Source organism: Morone saxatilis, unplaced genomic scaffold (genome assembly GCF_004916995.1).
Source record: "Morone saxatilis isolate NCDOM2014 unplaced genomic scaffold, NCSU_SB_2.0 Contig3, whole genome shotgun sequence".
NCBI classification, from domain to species: Eukaryota; Metazoa; Chordata; class Actinopteri; family Moronidae; genus Morone; species Morone saxatilis.
Genome location: NW_023339873.1, coordinates 14306249 through 14318817, shown reverse-complemented (window position 1 = coordinate 14318817; position 12569 = coordinate 14306249). Strand labels below are relative to the sequence as shown.

General features: G+C 41.8%; 1 protein-coding gene across 1 annotated transcript in view; it reads right to left on the bottom strand.

The window, feature by feature from the left end:
• Positions 1 to 12569, bottom strand: part of LOC118337023 (latent-transforming growth factor beta-binding protein 2-like) — an 80820-nt gene that overhangs the window by 63460 nt on the left and 4791 nt on the right. Inside the window, exon 3 of the mRNA XM_035673831.1 lies at positions 2075 to 2345. Within this exon, the coding sequence (XP_035529724.1) occupies positions 2075 to 2345 (271 nt within the window). The remainder of the gene's footprint in view (positions 1 to 2074; positions 2346 to 12569) is intronic.

Genomic DNA, 12569 nt, shown 5'->3' with positions numbered 1-12569 from the left:
ATACATTATAGTCACAGTTATTCCGATAAATCAAAAAAACAAAGTGAAACAGTCAAAGCCTAAAGAAAATATAATCTTCCTACTCTATTTTCATTGCAAATAGGGTTAATACTTATGTCTGGTAAATCATGTTATATTTTCCTACATTTTGCAGATTTACTCTAATACTTTTTCAGGCATGGCAGCAAATGGCAGCAAATGCTGACTTGCTTTACTCTGTATTTGTTTTACTTAGAGTGTATTAAAGATTTAACATATGAACCCATTCATCTGGTTTGATTTATTGCCACGATAAACACAACCAGCGTTGAACAGGAGTGTAATGAACTACTGTTTGTTCAACAGCGTAATAATAATTTCTACTAGAGTAGTGTATCAATTTGTTTTCTGTGAGTCTTCCTGTATGACAGTAATGGTCGCTCAAAAAATACGTCTCAGTACAAAACCACAAAATACTGTATATTATTAACAGTGTATATTACGTTCACCAAATTAAAAAAAAAGTTTCAAGACTCACTGTGCTATGATATACTATAGTATATAACAGTGTAAAATACATTCAGATAAAATAAAAAAAGTTTCAAGACTCACTAAGGCTCTATAGTATATCACATACCAAAATCTCTGGCTATGGTCGCTCTGTCTGCAGCAGTGACATCGGGATATACATCGATCGGAATATATATTTTCTGCTCCTGATAGTGCTATCAGCCCAGGAGTCAATCGCAGTGGACGGCAATAGAGGCCTGCTGGTTCAAATGAGGTCTAGCAGACTTCACTGACTGTCGGGACCAGAGCAGCGAGCGTCGGAGCATTCTGGAGTCATTTTGTTAAGTTTACTGACTGCCCAGCGGCGTAACGAGTCAGCGCCAGGCCCCAATGCAAGATGATTAAAGCGGGCCGTCCCATCACAATCAGACGTAACATGATGTAATGTCAGTAGCGAATTAAAAAAGTGAAACCATGCAAGTTTAAAACGGCAAGTAACAGCGAAATGCACTGCACAGTTGACACCAAATTTAAATGAAAACAGACAGCCATGCTATAGAGATGAGTCATAATAGCAAGGCTAAGAAAGTGATAGACTACACTTCTTGACCAAATTGGTGTCTTAACCAATGACAGCGCACCTTCACACAGTTGAAAACATGATCCTATTAGCGATCAGGCACAATGACACACAGGACAAATGATGATCAGTGACGGCGCAACACATTGACATTACTGACAAAATGTTTCATGTCTGCACAAAGGCACTGTAAAATACATAAAACACAAGTGTGTATATTGATTATTATACAACATGAATGCACATACTGTAGATATTTGAGTCAATTAAGTGTTCATATGTGTTTCATGTTATTGTATTGTTAATGAATGTCAATGACATCAAATGTGAGATGGAGACACCATGGAGTAAGTCAGTGAGCTCAGTGACTACTATAAATACGTGCCACGACAACATGTAAATTAATCGTAGCAGCAGTGCAGATACGAGTGGTCCAATACGGGCTCTCGACTGCTGCGGGCCCCTGTGTAACTGCATCACCTGCATATATGATACACCACCAAGTTTTTGAGGACAGCGTTACACATTTTCACCATTGTTGACAATGGCAAACCATCTTGACAGTACTGACATTTGAGAGAAGAGCTGGAAGAATGTAGAGACTGAGAGCCTAACATAGTGGAAGCTATTATAGCTTACTATCTGTGTTGCTCCAGCTACTTTTATTTAACCCCCCTCAGTATAACTGCGAACTGCCACAAAACAGAAATGGTTTTCAAACAGTTATGAAACAGGTGTTGATGGTACTAACTAATAACTAAGCTTTTTTTATCTTTATTTGATGAAATAATGTACAATCGTGAGAATAAATGCCAGAGGCTTGCTAGTGTGATAGCCATTAGCTTGCCAGCTATAGTAGTTAACCAACTAGTCCTACAAGTATGTCAATCCTAATTTAGAATTGTTGGAAGACTTCTCTTAAAATGTTATTTCCTTATTTGGGAAAGCTGAGGCTCTTTCGGGCTATAATAAGAAGAGGTGAGGAAGCACAGCTGCATCACTTACACAGTGTGTACAGGCTGTCTGGTGGTCGCAGGTCGTGGGGGCTGGACCTTGGCGGTATCGATGGCCTGCCTTTCTGAGGGCCTTCTCCGTGGTTGGTCTCTCTGGAAAGGGTTGGTCCCGGGTTGTACGCGCCTCAGGCCGCCTCCATCACGGATGTACACTTGCTCTGGAGCCACCTCCTCACAGCGGGGCCCCTGGAAGCCTGAGCGACACACACAGGTATGTGGCCGGCTGCAGGAGCCACGGTTCTGACAGGGGGGCTGGCAGTCAGCTGAAGAGAGAGCACAGATGGAGATCATGTTTTCAGCAGGTCATGTTAGAGTATGTGCCCCCCTTGTATGAAGGAGCAGTAGCAGAAATGGCTTTCCCTGATCTCTACACAAGGGCTCACTTTAAATTGATTCAATCAAGGGGCCATTAGTTTCACTTCTTAACCCTTTTTTCGTTCTTTTCATTCAGCAGAGAGCCCGGGGCTGTCATGTTCAATTTCTCTTGAGTCTTTAACTGCCCTGTTTAGTCTAAATGTATATGGTCATTTACATTAAATCCTTATCCAATTTCTTGCTGAGGTAAACTCTATAGTCTAGGTTCATGGCTCAGTTTAGTGCCACCGGCATTTCAGAGTGATTTCCTAAAAATATCTTTGGTCACTGATCTAGAATCCAGTGTGCGCTTTCACTGTAACACAGGCAGCTTAAAAAGGTAATAAAAGTAAGAGGTCATAAAAAAATGAGCGAATGGGAAAAACTGGTTACTGGAGGCCAACTGCAAATAGCTGACACTTCATCAAAGAAATGGCTTGTAGAGCTGTATCCTTTATATGAAAAACAAACGGAATCTGAAGGGGCTTACTGTACCTTAAAGATGAATGTGTGCATAATATTTATCAATAGTCTGCAAATACACAGTGCTGAGGTCATTTCATGGTCATGGAAAAATAATCTGTGTCACTCTACCAGCCCACCCCCATATCCTCCCATCACACTCCAGATACTTGAAGTGCTGAAAGACCAGCGGCACACAATTTCAAGTAAACGAGCTCTCGATCTTGTGACACAAATGTATGTAGTAGACGGCACTTGAGGATTTATGGCATTGTCCTCAAACAGTAAATCAGGCCACTGGTCTGTGGTGGCTAAAGCAAACAGCGGCACTCTGTCAACAGGGCTATGGAATGCTATTGACACAGATGCTGTGGACACTGAGAGATTGCAGGCAGGAACGCTGCCACAGCTCTTGGCAATGACGAGTGCTGGCAGTCGAAAAGGGCCCCACTGGGTGCGAACGGGGCTCTACCTGCTGCACGCTTCCTGTTATTGCGATACTGCTCACACTCTGGGGCCAGGTTATGTTTCTTTTAGTCTTGAGAGAAAGCACGCTGGACCCCAAAAATGTTGTTCCTGATGACATGAGTTTAAAACTGAAGTGACAAAAAGAAACATGACAGATCTGCATTCCACAGGCATTTTCCCACAAAGAAAAGGCAAGCCGAGCTCTGTATTTTAGGTTTCTCAGATCACAACGCATGCAAATAAAAAAACACCACATTAAATACAGTCAGTCTGTGGTATGATGAGGAAAACTAACAAATTGAGGATTAAATATCAGATCACCACTCTCTTCTGCTCCACGGTGAAGCAAATTTTATTTAAACCAACTAATTCATTCAAGCATTTCCTTTTAACTACTCTGAGGAAAATGTAGCCCCTTTTTTGATGAAAAAAAAAAGTGGTGGTGGATTTGTATAACTTGGTATGTGATCCGAATTTTCCATCATGGGATAAAATAGGAATTGCCTGAGCTCTCTTTGGCAAGGAGTTAAATACATCATCTAACTAAAGTACGGGCTGGCTAGGTGCCACCGCCTTGTCCGGAGTCTGTTTAACCTCAAGTTTGGGGACGAAGCGGTGGCTGAAATGGGCCACAGATTCCAGTGACATTATGCTGTAGGGGGAGGACTTGGTAATGTGTGAAACAGCATTCTTCAAATAAACTATCTGAACTGAAATGAGAAATAGCACTGGGCAGGAAAAAACCCCAATAAATGGAGGTTCACGGTTGGCTTACGGTGGGATATGTGTTCAATTGTGTGACGTGTGACCTGTTTTCAGTTGTGTGGCACAGAATTGACACCAGACAAACATGTCGCCTGTGCTGACAATAGCCTGGACAGGTCAGTGACTCTGAGCCTGACATGTGCCCCACCTGAAGCCTGTTGCGTGGCCGGGGCATACACTGTCACTGCCTGTCTGTGTTGTCTCTGGGCCCTGCCTCTGGGCTGTTGAACACATTGTCGCAGTAATTGCTGTCATGCAGATTTGTCTTGCACATCATTAAAACTAATTGCCTCACATTCCATCCATTTCACAAATATGTGCAGCAATTATTACTTTGCGAGAGTAATAATAAAATGAGAATCCATCGGAAATAAAAGAGGGAGAAATGGCAAACATTCCTGGCATCGCCACTTCAGCCTTAATTATGACTAAGACAGACTGGCCAAGTTTTGAGAGATTGTGTCCAGATCCAGTCATCTGAAAAGAGGAGACGATTAGACTGTTGTTGGCAGCTTTGACCCTTCCAAACAAACATGCTGATCCAGACAAATCAGTTATAAAACAAAAGAAAATATGGCAGCATTCTCTATGGCTTAAATATCTTCAGCTTCATATTTAAGTGAGTCTGAGGTCTGTGTATCTCTTCTACTTCCAGTCTTGCCAAACTTAAGCTAAATGGGAAACTTTAAGGAGGTCTTTACTTCCTGAGTAACATCTCTAAAGAACTGCCTGACTGGTATGGTTATCCATCTTCTACAAATTGTATTCACTTAGGGGTTAAACGATCACTTTTCTAATAATATAAACAGTAAAACTAAGTTATTGTCATAGTTATTGCTTGGATTTTAGGCAATCCCACAGTTATTCTGTACATATAATGAAGTAACCCTGGGGTCTTTATTGAGGTAAGTATGGCTCATAATTTCTCTAGTGGGTTACAGATACCTGTTATAAGCTTAGGTTTGGCCCCCCCCTGCAAGACTCTCATTTCCAACTTAGAGCTTGTTTCCAGTCCATTACAACCCACCAGAGATTCACCTTCCCCTCTCAGTGACTCAAGAGTAACACAACCCATCAAATCTTTACAGTCCTTTCATTCAGCAAGGCGCAATTTGAAACCAATATCTGACATAACTTAAACATGTAGAGAAATCTCCTCACTTTACACAGGTCATCGGTACTACTGTGACTAGAACATTTTGAAAATAATATTGATAATGAAAGCATAATCGCAATAATCTTTCGTGGACTAAAGGGCTCTCTACTGAGCACATTATGGGCCATTATGAGATTTAGAGGCTGGGAGCAGCTCCGGAGATTAGAATTTAGTAGAATATGGCAAAAGGCTTGACTAAAGGCCCTTTCGACCCCTGTAACTGAGAGACAGGGAGTTGAGAGATGAAAATGAAAGATAAAATGGCATTAGAAATTATGGTTGCAGCCGCAACCATAACCTCTGGCTGGCTGTTGCAGTGTGGCCATTTCTAGTAGATGAGGTCATGATAACACCATTGGTAGAATGTGTGTATTAAGCCTGCATGTGGATAGAATGTTTGTGAAGAGGCTAAAGCCTTGACATAGTTTCAAATATGCTCTACAATTGCTGTGAATTTGCACAAAAACGTACAGAACAGTACAAAACCGTAACTGGCTGAATAGGTAGTCTGGTAAACCTCCTGTGTTGACAGCAGGAGCCTCTCTTAAGGAGTCACCACAGAACCTGACAGATCTCATAAAATAGGTCAAGTGTTTAAGATTGTGGGAGGCAGCCGGGAGAGACGAGCTTAAAAATGTGCCTCTCATCCGGACTCACATATGCACTGAAGAAGTACGAATTAGTCTATTGAGCAGTTAATACAATTGCCTCTCAATGTTAATCATTTCAAGGGAGTGTTAATCTCTTTACAACATGTGATTTCCACATGGTTGCCAGTCCAAGTGCTATCATTTCAGCTTGCCAAACACTAACTTTTTCTGTCTACAATGAAACTGCTGTTACCGTAACTCAAACGCTCAGAATCAAACTTCTCGATTGTTCTAATCAGAACCAGAAGGGAGGGAGACACTGACACTGTTTGCCTGATCCTTTATTTTCTCTTTGTGGTAAATCTTACAAGGGTAATATTTCACCAGATTAAGGTACCTCTGTCATAGATGCACATTTTTCAATCACAGTGTGGGTTTTTCAATCCAATACAGTAGTTGGAGCTTTTATTCTCCTAACCCACCTCAGCTTTGTGGGGGGATTTTGTTAACCTACAGCTGACCCATGACACTGTGTACATTACTTTTAGCCACGCTTTACCGTGCCTCCACCGCACCCCTCAAACTCCCACATTCAGCTTCTAATGAGCCACATGCTGGGGCGCTCTGTGGAGAATATCTGGATCTGGGGGCGTGTGCCCACAACTTGTAAAGCTGACTCTGTGAGACGTGGTGTTCACCAAAAAGCCACAAACCCCATCCTCCTGAGGGATCACATCCCAACAACTTCCATATGGTCTTTAAGCCGGAGGGTGCTATGATATATGGTTGGCTATGGGCTGCCTAACAACACTGTGGCCTCACTGAGCGTGTGTGTGACTGAAGGAGAGAGGCGCTTATTGTTAATGTTGCTCTCTAAGTTGTTCTCTAAGTGTCAATCAAGCTGCTTTTTATACTTACTGCTGAGAGATCTGCTAGAGCATGTGTACTTCTTTTGCACCATGACACCATGAAAAAAAGAGAAGCAAATGTGTTACAAGGCCACGTTTTTTCCTACTGTCTTCATTATTTCATTATTATATTTATTATAATGAACAAAGACATACAAATAAACAAAAGAGAAATTCAACAGGAAGACGTCTAGGGTCCAGACGCTGAGTAGTACCTAATTTTCACCATACTTTAGTCTGTGGTAGCAATTAGAAAAACATGTGGCGCACAAGGGCCAAAACAGGACCCAATTGCAACCTACAAACAGACACACCAGCTGGAGCGGAGAAAGCAGGACTCCTGGTTTGGGGAGACAAGAAGGAGCAAGCTGTCCAACATCAATGTTAATGATGGGTTTTGGGATGATGGGGTGTGTATTGATTACAGGATCTGTCTAATGGGTCATAACTCTCTACAGGGATGCCAGAGGAGTGTTAGGCCCCTGAATTGTGCAACCCCCCACAAATTCACACACGACATATAAAGCTGCGAAGGGCTCTGTGGCTGTCTGTGTAGCAGTAATTTCAATGACGTCACCAGCAATGCCAGCATGTTAAAATCCTCCTCATGTTCTTGTAAAACAGAGGACACTGCTCAGGAGGCTTGGCTCTCATCGGTGTTGGGTCTCTTCTTTTTCAAACTTTGGGAAAAGAACATTTCTTTCTATTTTATTCTTTGTCATTTGAATGTGTCAGTGCTGAATAATAAAGGCAGATGTACGCTTTAAAGGTCCAGTGGGTAAGTGTGTAACAGTTTGGAGGATCTATTGGCAGAAATGGAATCTAATATTCATAGGCACATTTTCATTAGTGTATAATCACATGAATATAGGAATTTGTTGTATTTTCATTACCTTAGAATGAGCTATTTTTATCTACAGACAGACAGTCACTTTCCAGCCCATTCTCATTCCCAGGTCATCAAACACAGACACCAGTGGTCTTCAGGTTACCGTCTGCAACTGCAACTGCAAGATGCCACTAAATCCTACATGCTGGTCCCTTAACTACTCTTGCTCTAGTAAACTCTCAACTCTGCAGCTGCCTATTGGATGTTGTAGATTAAAAACTGCACATTTTCCACAGGATATTGACTGCAGTAACTGCTAAAAACTAATGCATTTAGCATTGTCCTGGTGACTCAGTAGGTCATGGTGCATCATGTGCTGGACTCTGGCTCATGACCTTTAACTGTGTCTCATATACTATCCCATGAAGTGCACATGTTATGAACCCTATACAGTACAGTTCAAACATTTGTTATGCGCAATAAATATCCTTTCTACTATTAAAACATATACATGTGACTAGTGTAGATAAGAGCAAACATCACAGTGCTATTTATGTGCAATTGCCTTTGAGCCAACTTCTTGAAGTTTAGCATGAGGTTCTGTCTGACTGCAGAGGACAAATCTTACTGTAAGATCTGGTCCAATATGTGTGGGTATTCTGTTTTGTGTCGAGGAGGTTAACAAAAAGCAAACCAAGACGGCTTGTACCTATTAGGGTGATGATGGTGAACCTACATATTTGGGTACTGTTTTGGAGGTCAGAAAACGTTCACACGTGTATGTCTTTGATACTTTGCCAGCTGCTTTGCACATGTTTTTGCAGAAAAAGAGCATTAAAGGTACTATGTGGAATTTTCAGAAAATCCTTATTAATGACACCGGTGGCCATTAAGTGAACTGCAGTCAGTATCCTGTTGCTTACAGTTGCATTTGTGTTCGCATCCCTTCGAGACCAACCGAGGCCAGTCCGATTACAGGCAATACAGTGCCTGATTCACAGTGGCTATGACCAGGACTCTGGGAGGGAGGTCGGGCTTTTTCTATAAACAGTAAATTCATCAAAAGTTACCTATATCAGTATTATCCAAGCTAAGTTACTGTACCTGTCATATGCTGGTTGTGTTTTCACCTAAAGTAGGTTGGAGAAATAATGCAGACGGGCTTCGCTAGATAAAACTTGATGTTAATGTTAGTGAACTCTTTTTTTTTTTCCTGGGTGGCAAACTCACCGTGACATGCCATAGTCGTAGCTCTGATTGGCTAGTACTCAGTGGGAGAGTAGAGGCAAAGCAATCGAGAGTGTGCATAAAGATTACACCTTTTGGATTTTTTCGTCGAAACGTTCCCGAGTCTTTCAGTCCACAATCGATAAAGTCGTGGAAGGTCTCATTTTATAAGTTATGTTACAATCCATTTACACACTGGCAATACAAAGCAATTAATGCATAAATTGCTTCAATAGTACCTTAAAATGCATTTTGCACACAAGATAGGGTTAAATCTAAAAAGCAATTGTGATAAATGATAATATAAAAAAAAGTGTAAAAAAGATGGATTTTATACTTCTGTTATGAATATACTAGTATGTCATTTATTCATTCACATAAAACCCACATTGTGATGGTGATGATGTCATGGTGAACAGCTGAGTTGAGCCCTTAACTTAACAACCCTAATGACTTACACAGCTCTCTTAACAGTGTAGGGCTTTAATTCTATTCAAACTACACAGGGGACATTACGGAACTAGGTAAACATGCTACATGCTATATTTTGTTTTTGGTAAGATAGGGAAAAGTTACCTTGTGATGGGAGAGGTAAGCAATAGAGTAAGAGAGAGAGAGACTTTCTGCATGAAGAGTTTATTTTAGGGTTGGGATGGGGCCCTGAGCGGCACAGCAGGCCAAAGAAAGCTGGAAGGAAATCAAAAAGAAACTCCTCTCTACCGCGTTTCACTCTGTCAATCACCAACTGCTTAAGAGACTGAAAACAACTTTATTCCTCCACGTGAATGATGCACCTTTCATCTGCACTCTCTAAGACAGCACCAGGTTTAAATCATGGGCCATCTGTGTGCTTTCTTTGGAGGGTCGTGCTCTCACTGTTGGCTATACTTGCAGCATGTTGCCATATGTACCGCAAGCTTTCGCCAAAATATTGTGATCTATAGTATGGTGAAATGAATTCTGCAGCAGAATCTAAAAGCCTGCACTATAGGGAGCACTATGAGCTCAGGTTAAATGTAAAGCCAGTTCCTGTCTGTGCAGTGGGGAGTCTTTTCTCAGTGTTCCCCGGTCTGAAGTATTCTATTTTGTCCCGTACATTAACTCTGTGTGTGGTAGTCCATGCCATTAATCCAATTACTAAAACAGCCATGTCAACTGGAGAAGCCGGAGCAACACAACATAACTCTGATGCATAGTGACCGTGTCAGTATGAGCTATACGCCAACACTAGCATTCCTTTTCAGCCGTGCCTGCAACATGAGAATATGTATGGCAACGTCGGTGTGTCGGTCTGTCGACTGGTTTCTCCACCACTTTGTTCCACGCTGAAATATCTCAACAACTATTGAATAAATTGCTATAAAAGTTTGGTGATCCGCTGACTTTTCCTGTAGAACCTCCATGAGGTTGACATTTGTGGTTTTTAATGAAACAGCTATTGAATTGATTTCTATCAAATTTGGTACAGGCCTTCTTGCCCCCCTCAGGATGAATTGCAATAACGTGTGCCACTAACTCAGTTAAACTTATCATTTTTATATTGCACTAAACACATTTTCTTTTTTTGCATGTTGAAATTCCCTCTGCCCTGTGATACCATTAATTTTATGAACCGTTCCACACCTACTTCCAGGTATGAGTGAAGACCACATTCAAAGGTGGAAAGATAAAGGGAGGGAAGCCTGTGAAAGCAGATACAAAGGAGAACAGATAAAATTCACATCTATTCTCCGGTAACACTGGGTTTAAGAGTTCTTTCTTTAATTGTTTTTTTTTTCCAAGAAATGTTGTAAACCAAAACTTTAAAACAGTAATTCTACACTGATGTACAATGCATCTGATTGAGGGTTTCTCTATTTATCCTAAAACTTGCCAGCAATTCAAACTTTCATCCTAATTCCACAGCTAAGTAGCTTACTATTTTGTAAACAGATTACTGTGGCAGTTCCCAATACAAACTGATGGTACAAATTTTACTGAAGCAACTTGCTGTTTTCCCTTTTTTGTAACATTCCCACGCCTTACTATCACTGGTGTATTTTACAAATGATGTTGTTGATCTGTTGATGAAGCGTTGTGAAGCAGTATTAGATTACATAAAAACCAGCAGAAGATTTTCTATGGAGATTTGCATTAAGGCTGAATGCACTGCACTGTCTGCAGTGTTCTGCACAAACATTTCATACATTTTTTGTGTTAAGACAGCATTACAGTAATGCTGCTAACAGTCTTGTAGACAGGACTGCTGCTGGGCTGTGACTGGGCGAGGCTACAATATGGCCTCTCCTTGCTCTTCATCTCAGCAACAATGCTTTTTGATGAACAGATGTGAATCGCAGCCCAGTGGGGAACAAGTATAAGTGCTGACCTAAAAACAAGAGGCTCCATTCATCTCGACGGGAGCTTCGATCCTGCTTACAAGTAAACAGACGGAAGTGCAGCCAAGCTTACACCTGGCCTCACTTTAACATCCAAACACAACACACACACACACCTTTGGTTCTGGCCCACCATTAATAACTACTAATATAAGTTAGGTAAAACCTCAGTCATAAAAACCTATGAAGATATTTCTCTAATTACAGCGGTTAACTTAACTAAAAGAGAAATAAACATGACACAGCCGTGGAAAGGCAATGTTCTGTTCTACTTCATGGATCAAAGCTTTCTATCACACAACACTGGCTATTTTCAGCACATGGAATTTGCTTTAACACACAAACAAGTCTGCTAACCATCCATCCTGAAGATGAAAACAGACAGTCAGCACCAAACCTGCCAGGACATGGGTAGGGCCGAGTCTCCAGACAACAATGTCCAACCAGACCAATGGAGACCCAGACGTAGACCATTTTATAAACATATTTCCAAAGACATGTAGGCGCACTCCTTGGACAACTAGTGATTCAATTCCTGTCATATATTTGCTCTGAGCTCAACCCAATTGAACAAGGAGGTATTGTTAGGAACCCATAACTCTAGACACCCAATCCAGCCTCGCGGGTGAAGCCTGCAGCTGACACTTTTAATATTAGACATTACTTCAATCTCTTCAGCGAGAATTTCCTAGACGCAACTCAGCCGCGATATGTTTTTACTTATGCTCCTACTCAACAAGTTTGTTCCTTTTCTTTCCCCCACTGTGAACATGTTTTCTCATGCTGCCATCTCCTAATAAAGCAGCCTGGGTCTCAGGCAGGGATAGAATAAAGATAGCCTGAGCCTGTTTTCCTCCACGGAGGTCTTCTACGTGGGGGCTTCCAGTCCCAGATCCAGTCTAGGGCCTTTGTGTTGGCACCTTGCCGGCCGTGGGGCTTCACTCAGCTGATGATAGCATAGCCTCCAGTCAGACCTGGGTGAGGGCCAAGCTGTAAGAGGGTCCAGATGGTTGGACAGACCCCTGGCCTGCTCAGATACACTGCCTTGTTTAACACAGGCGTGTTAGACTGGACCTGTTACTTTCTGGCAGATTAAAAGTATTTACCCTTTTAATTTGGGTAACGGCAGCTCCATGTTAGATGTAATTCACACCTTGGTAAGTGTGCCTTTAGCTGGGACTTGAGAAAAAAATGGAAGGAGGCTTTGCACTGGGTAGGAGGGAAGGAGATCTAATTAGGGGGCTGCTGGGGCCAATCAGCTTGTTGTATAATCGACTGGCTGAAATTTGTGTTAACTATGTGTGCGTGTGTGTGTGTGTGAGGGAGAGAGAGAGAGAGAGAGTGTGTGTG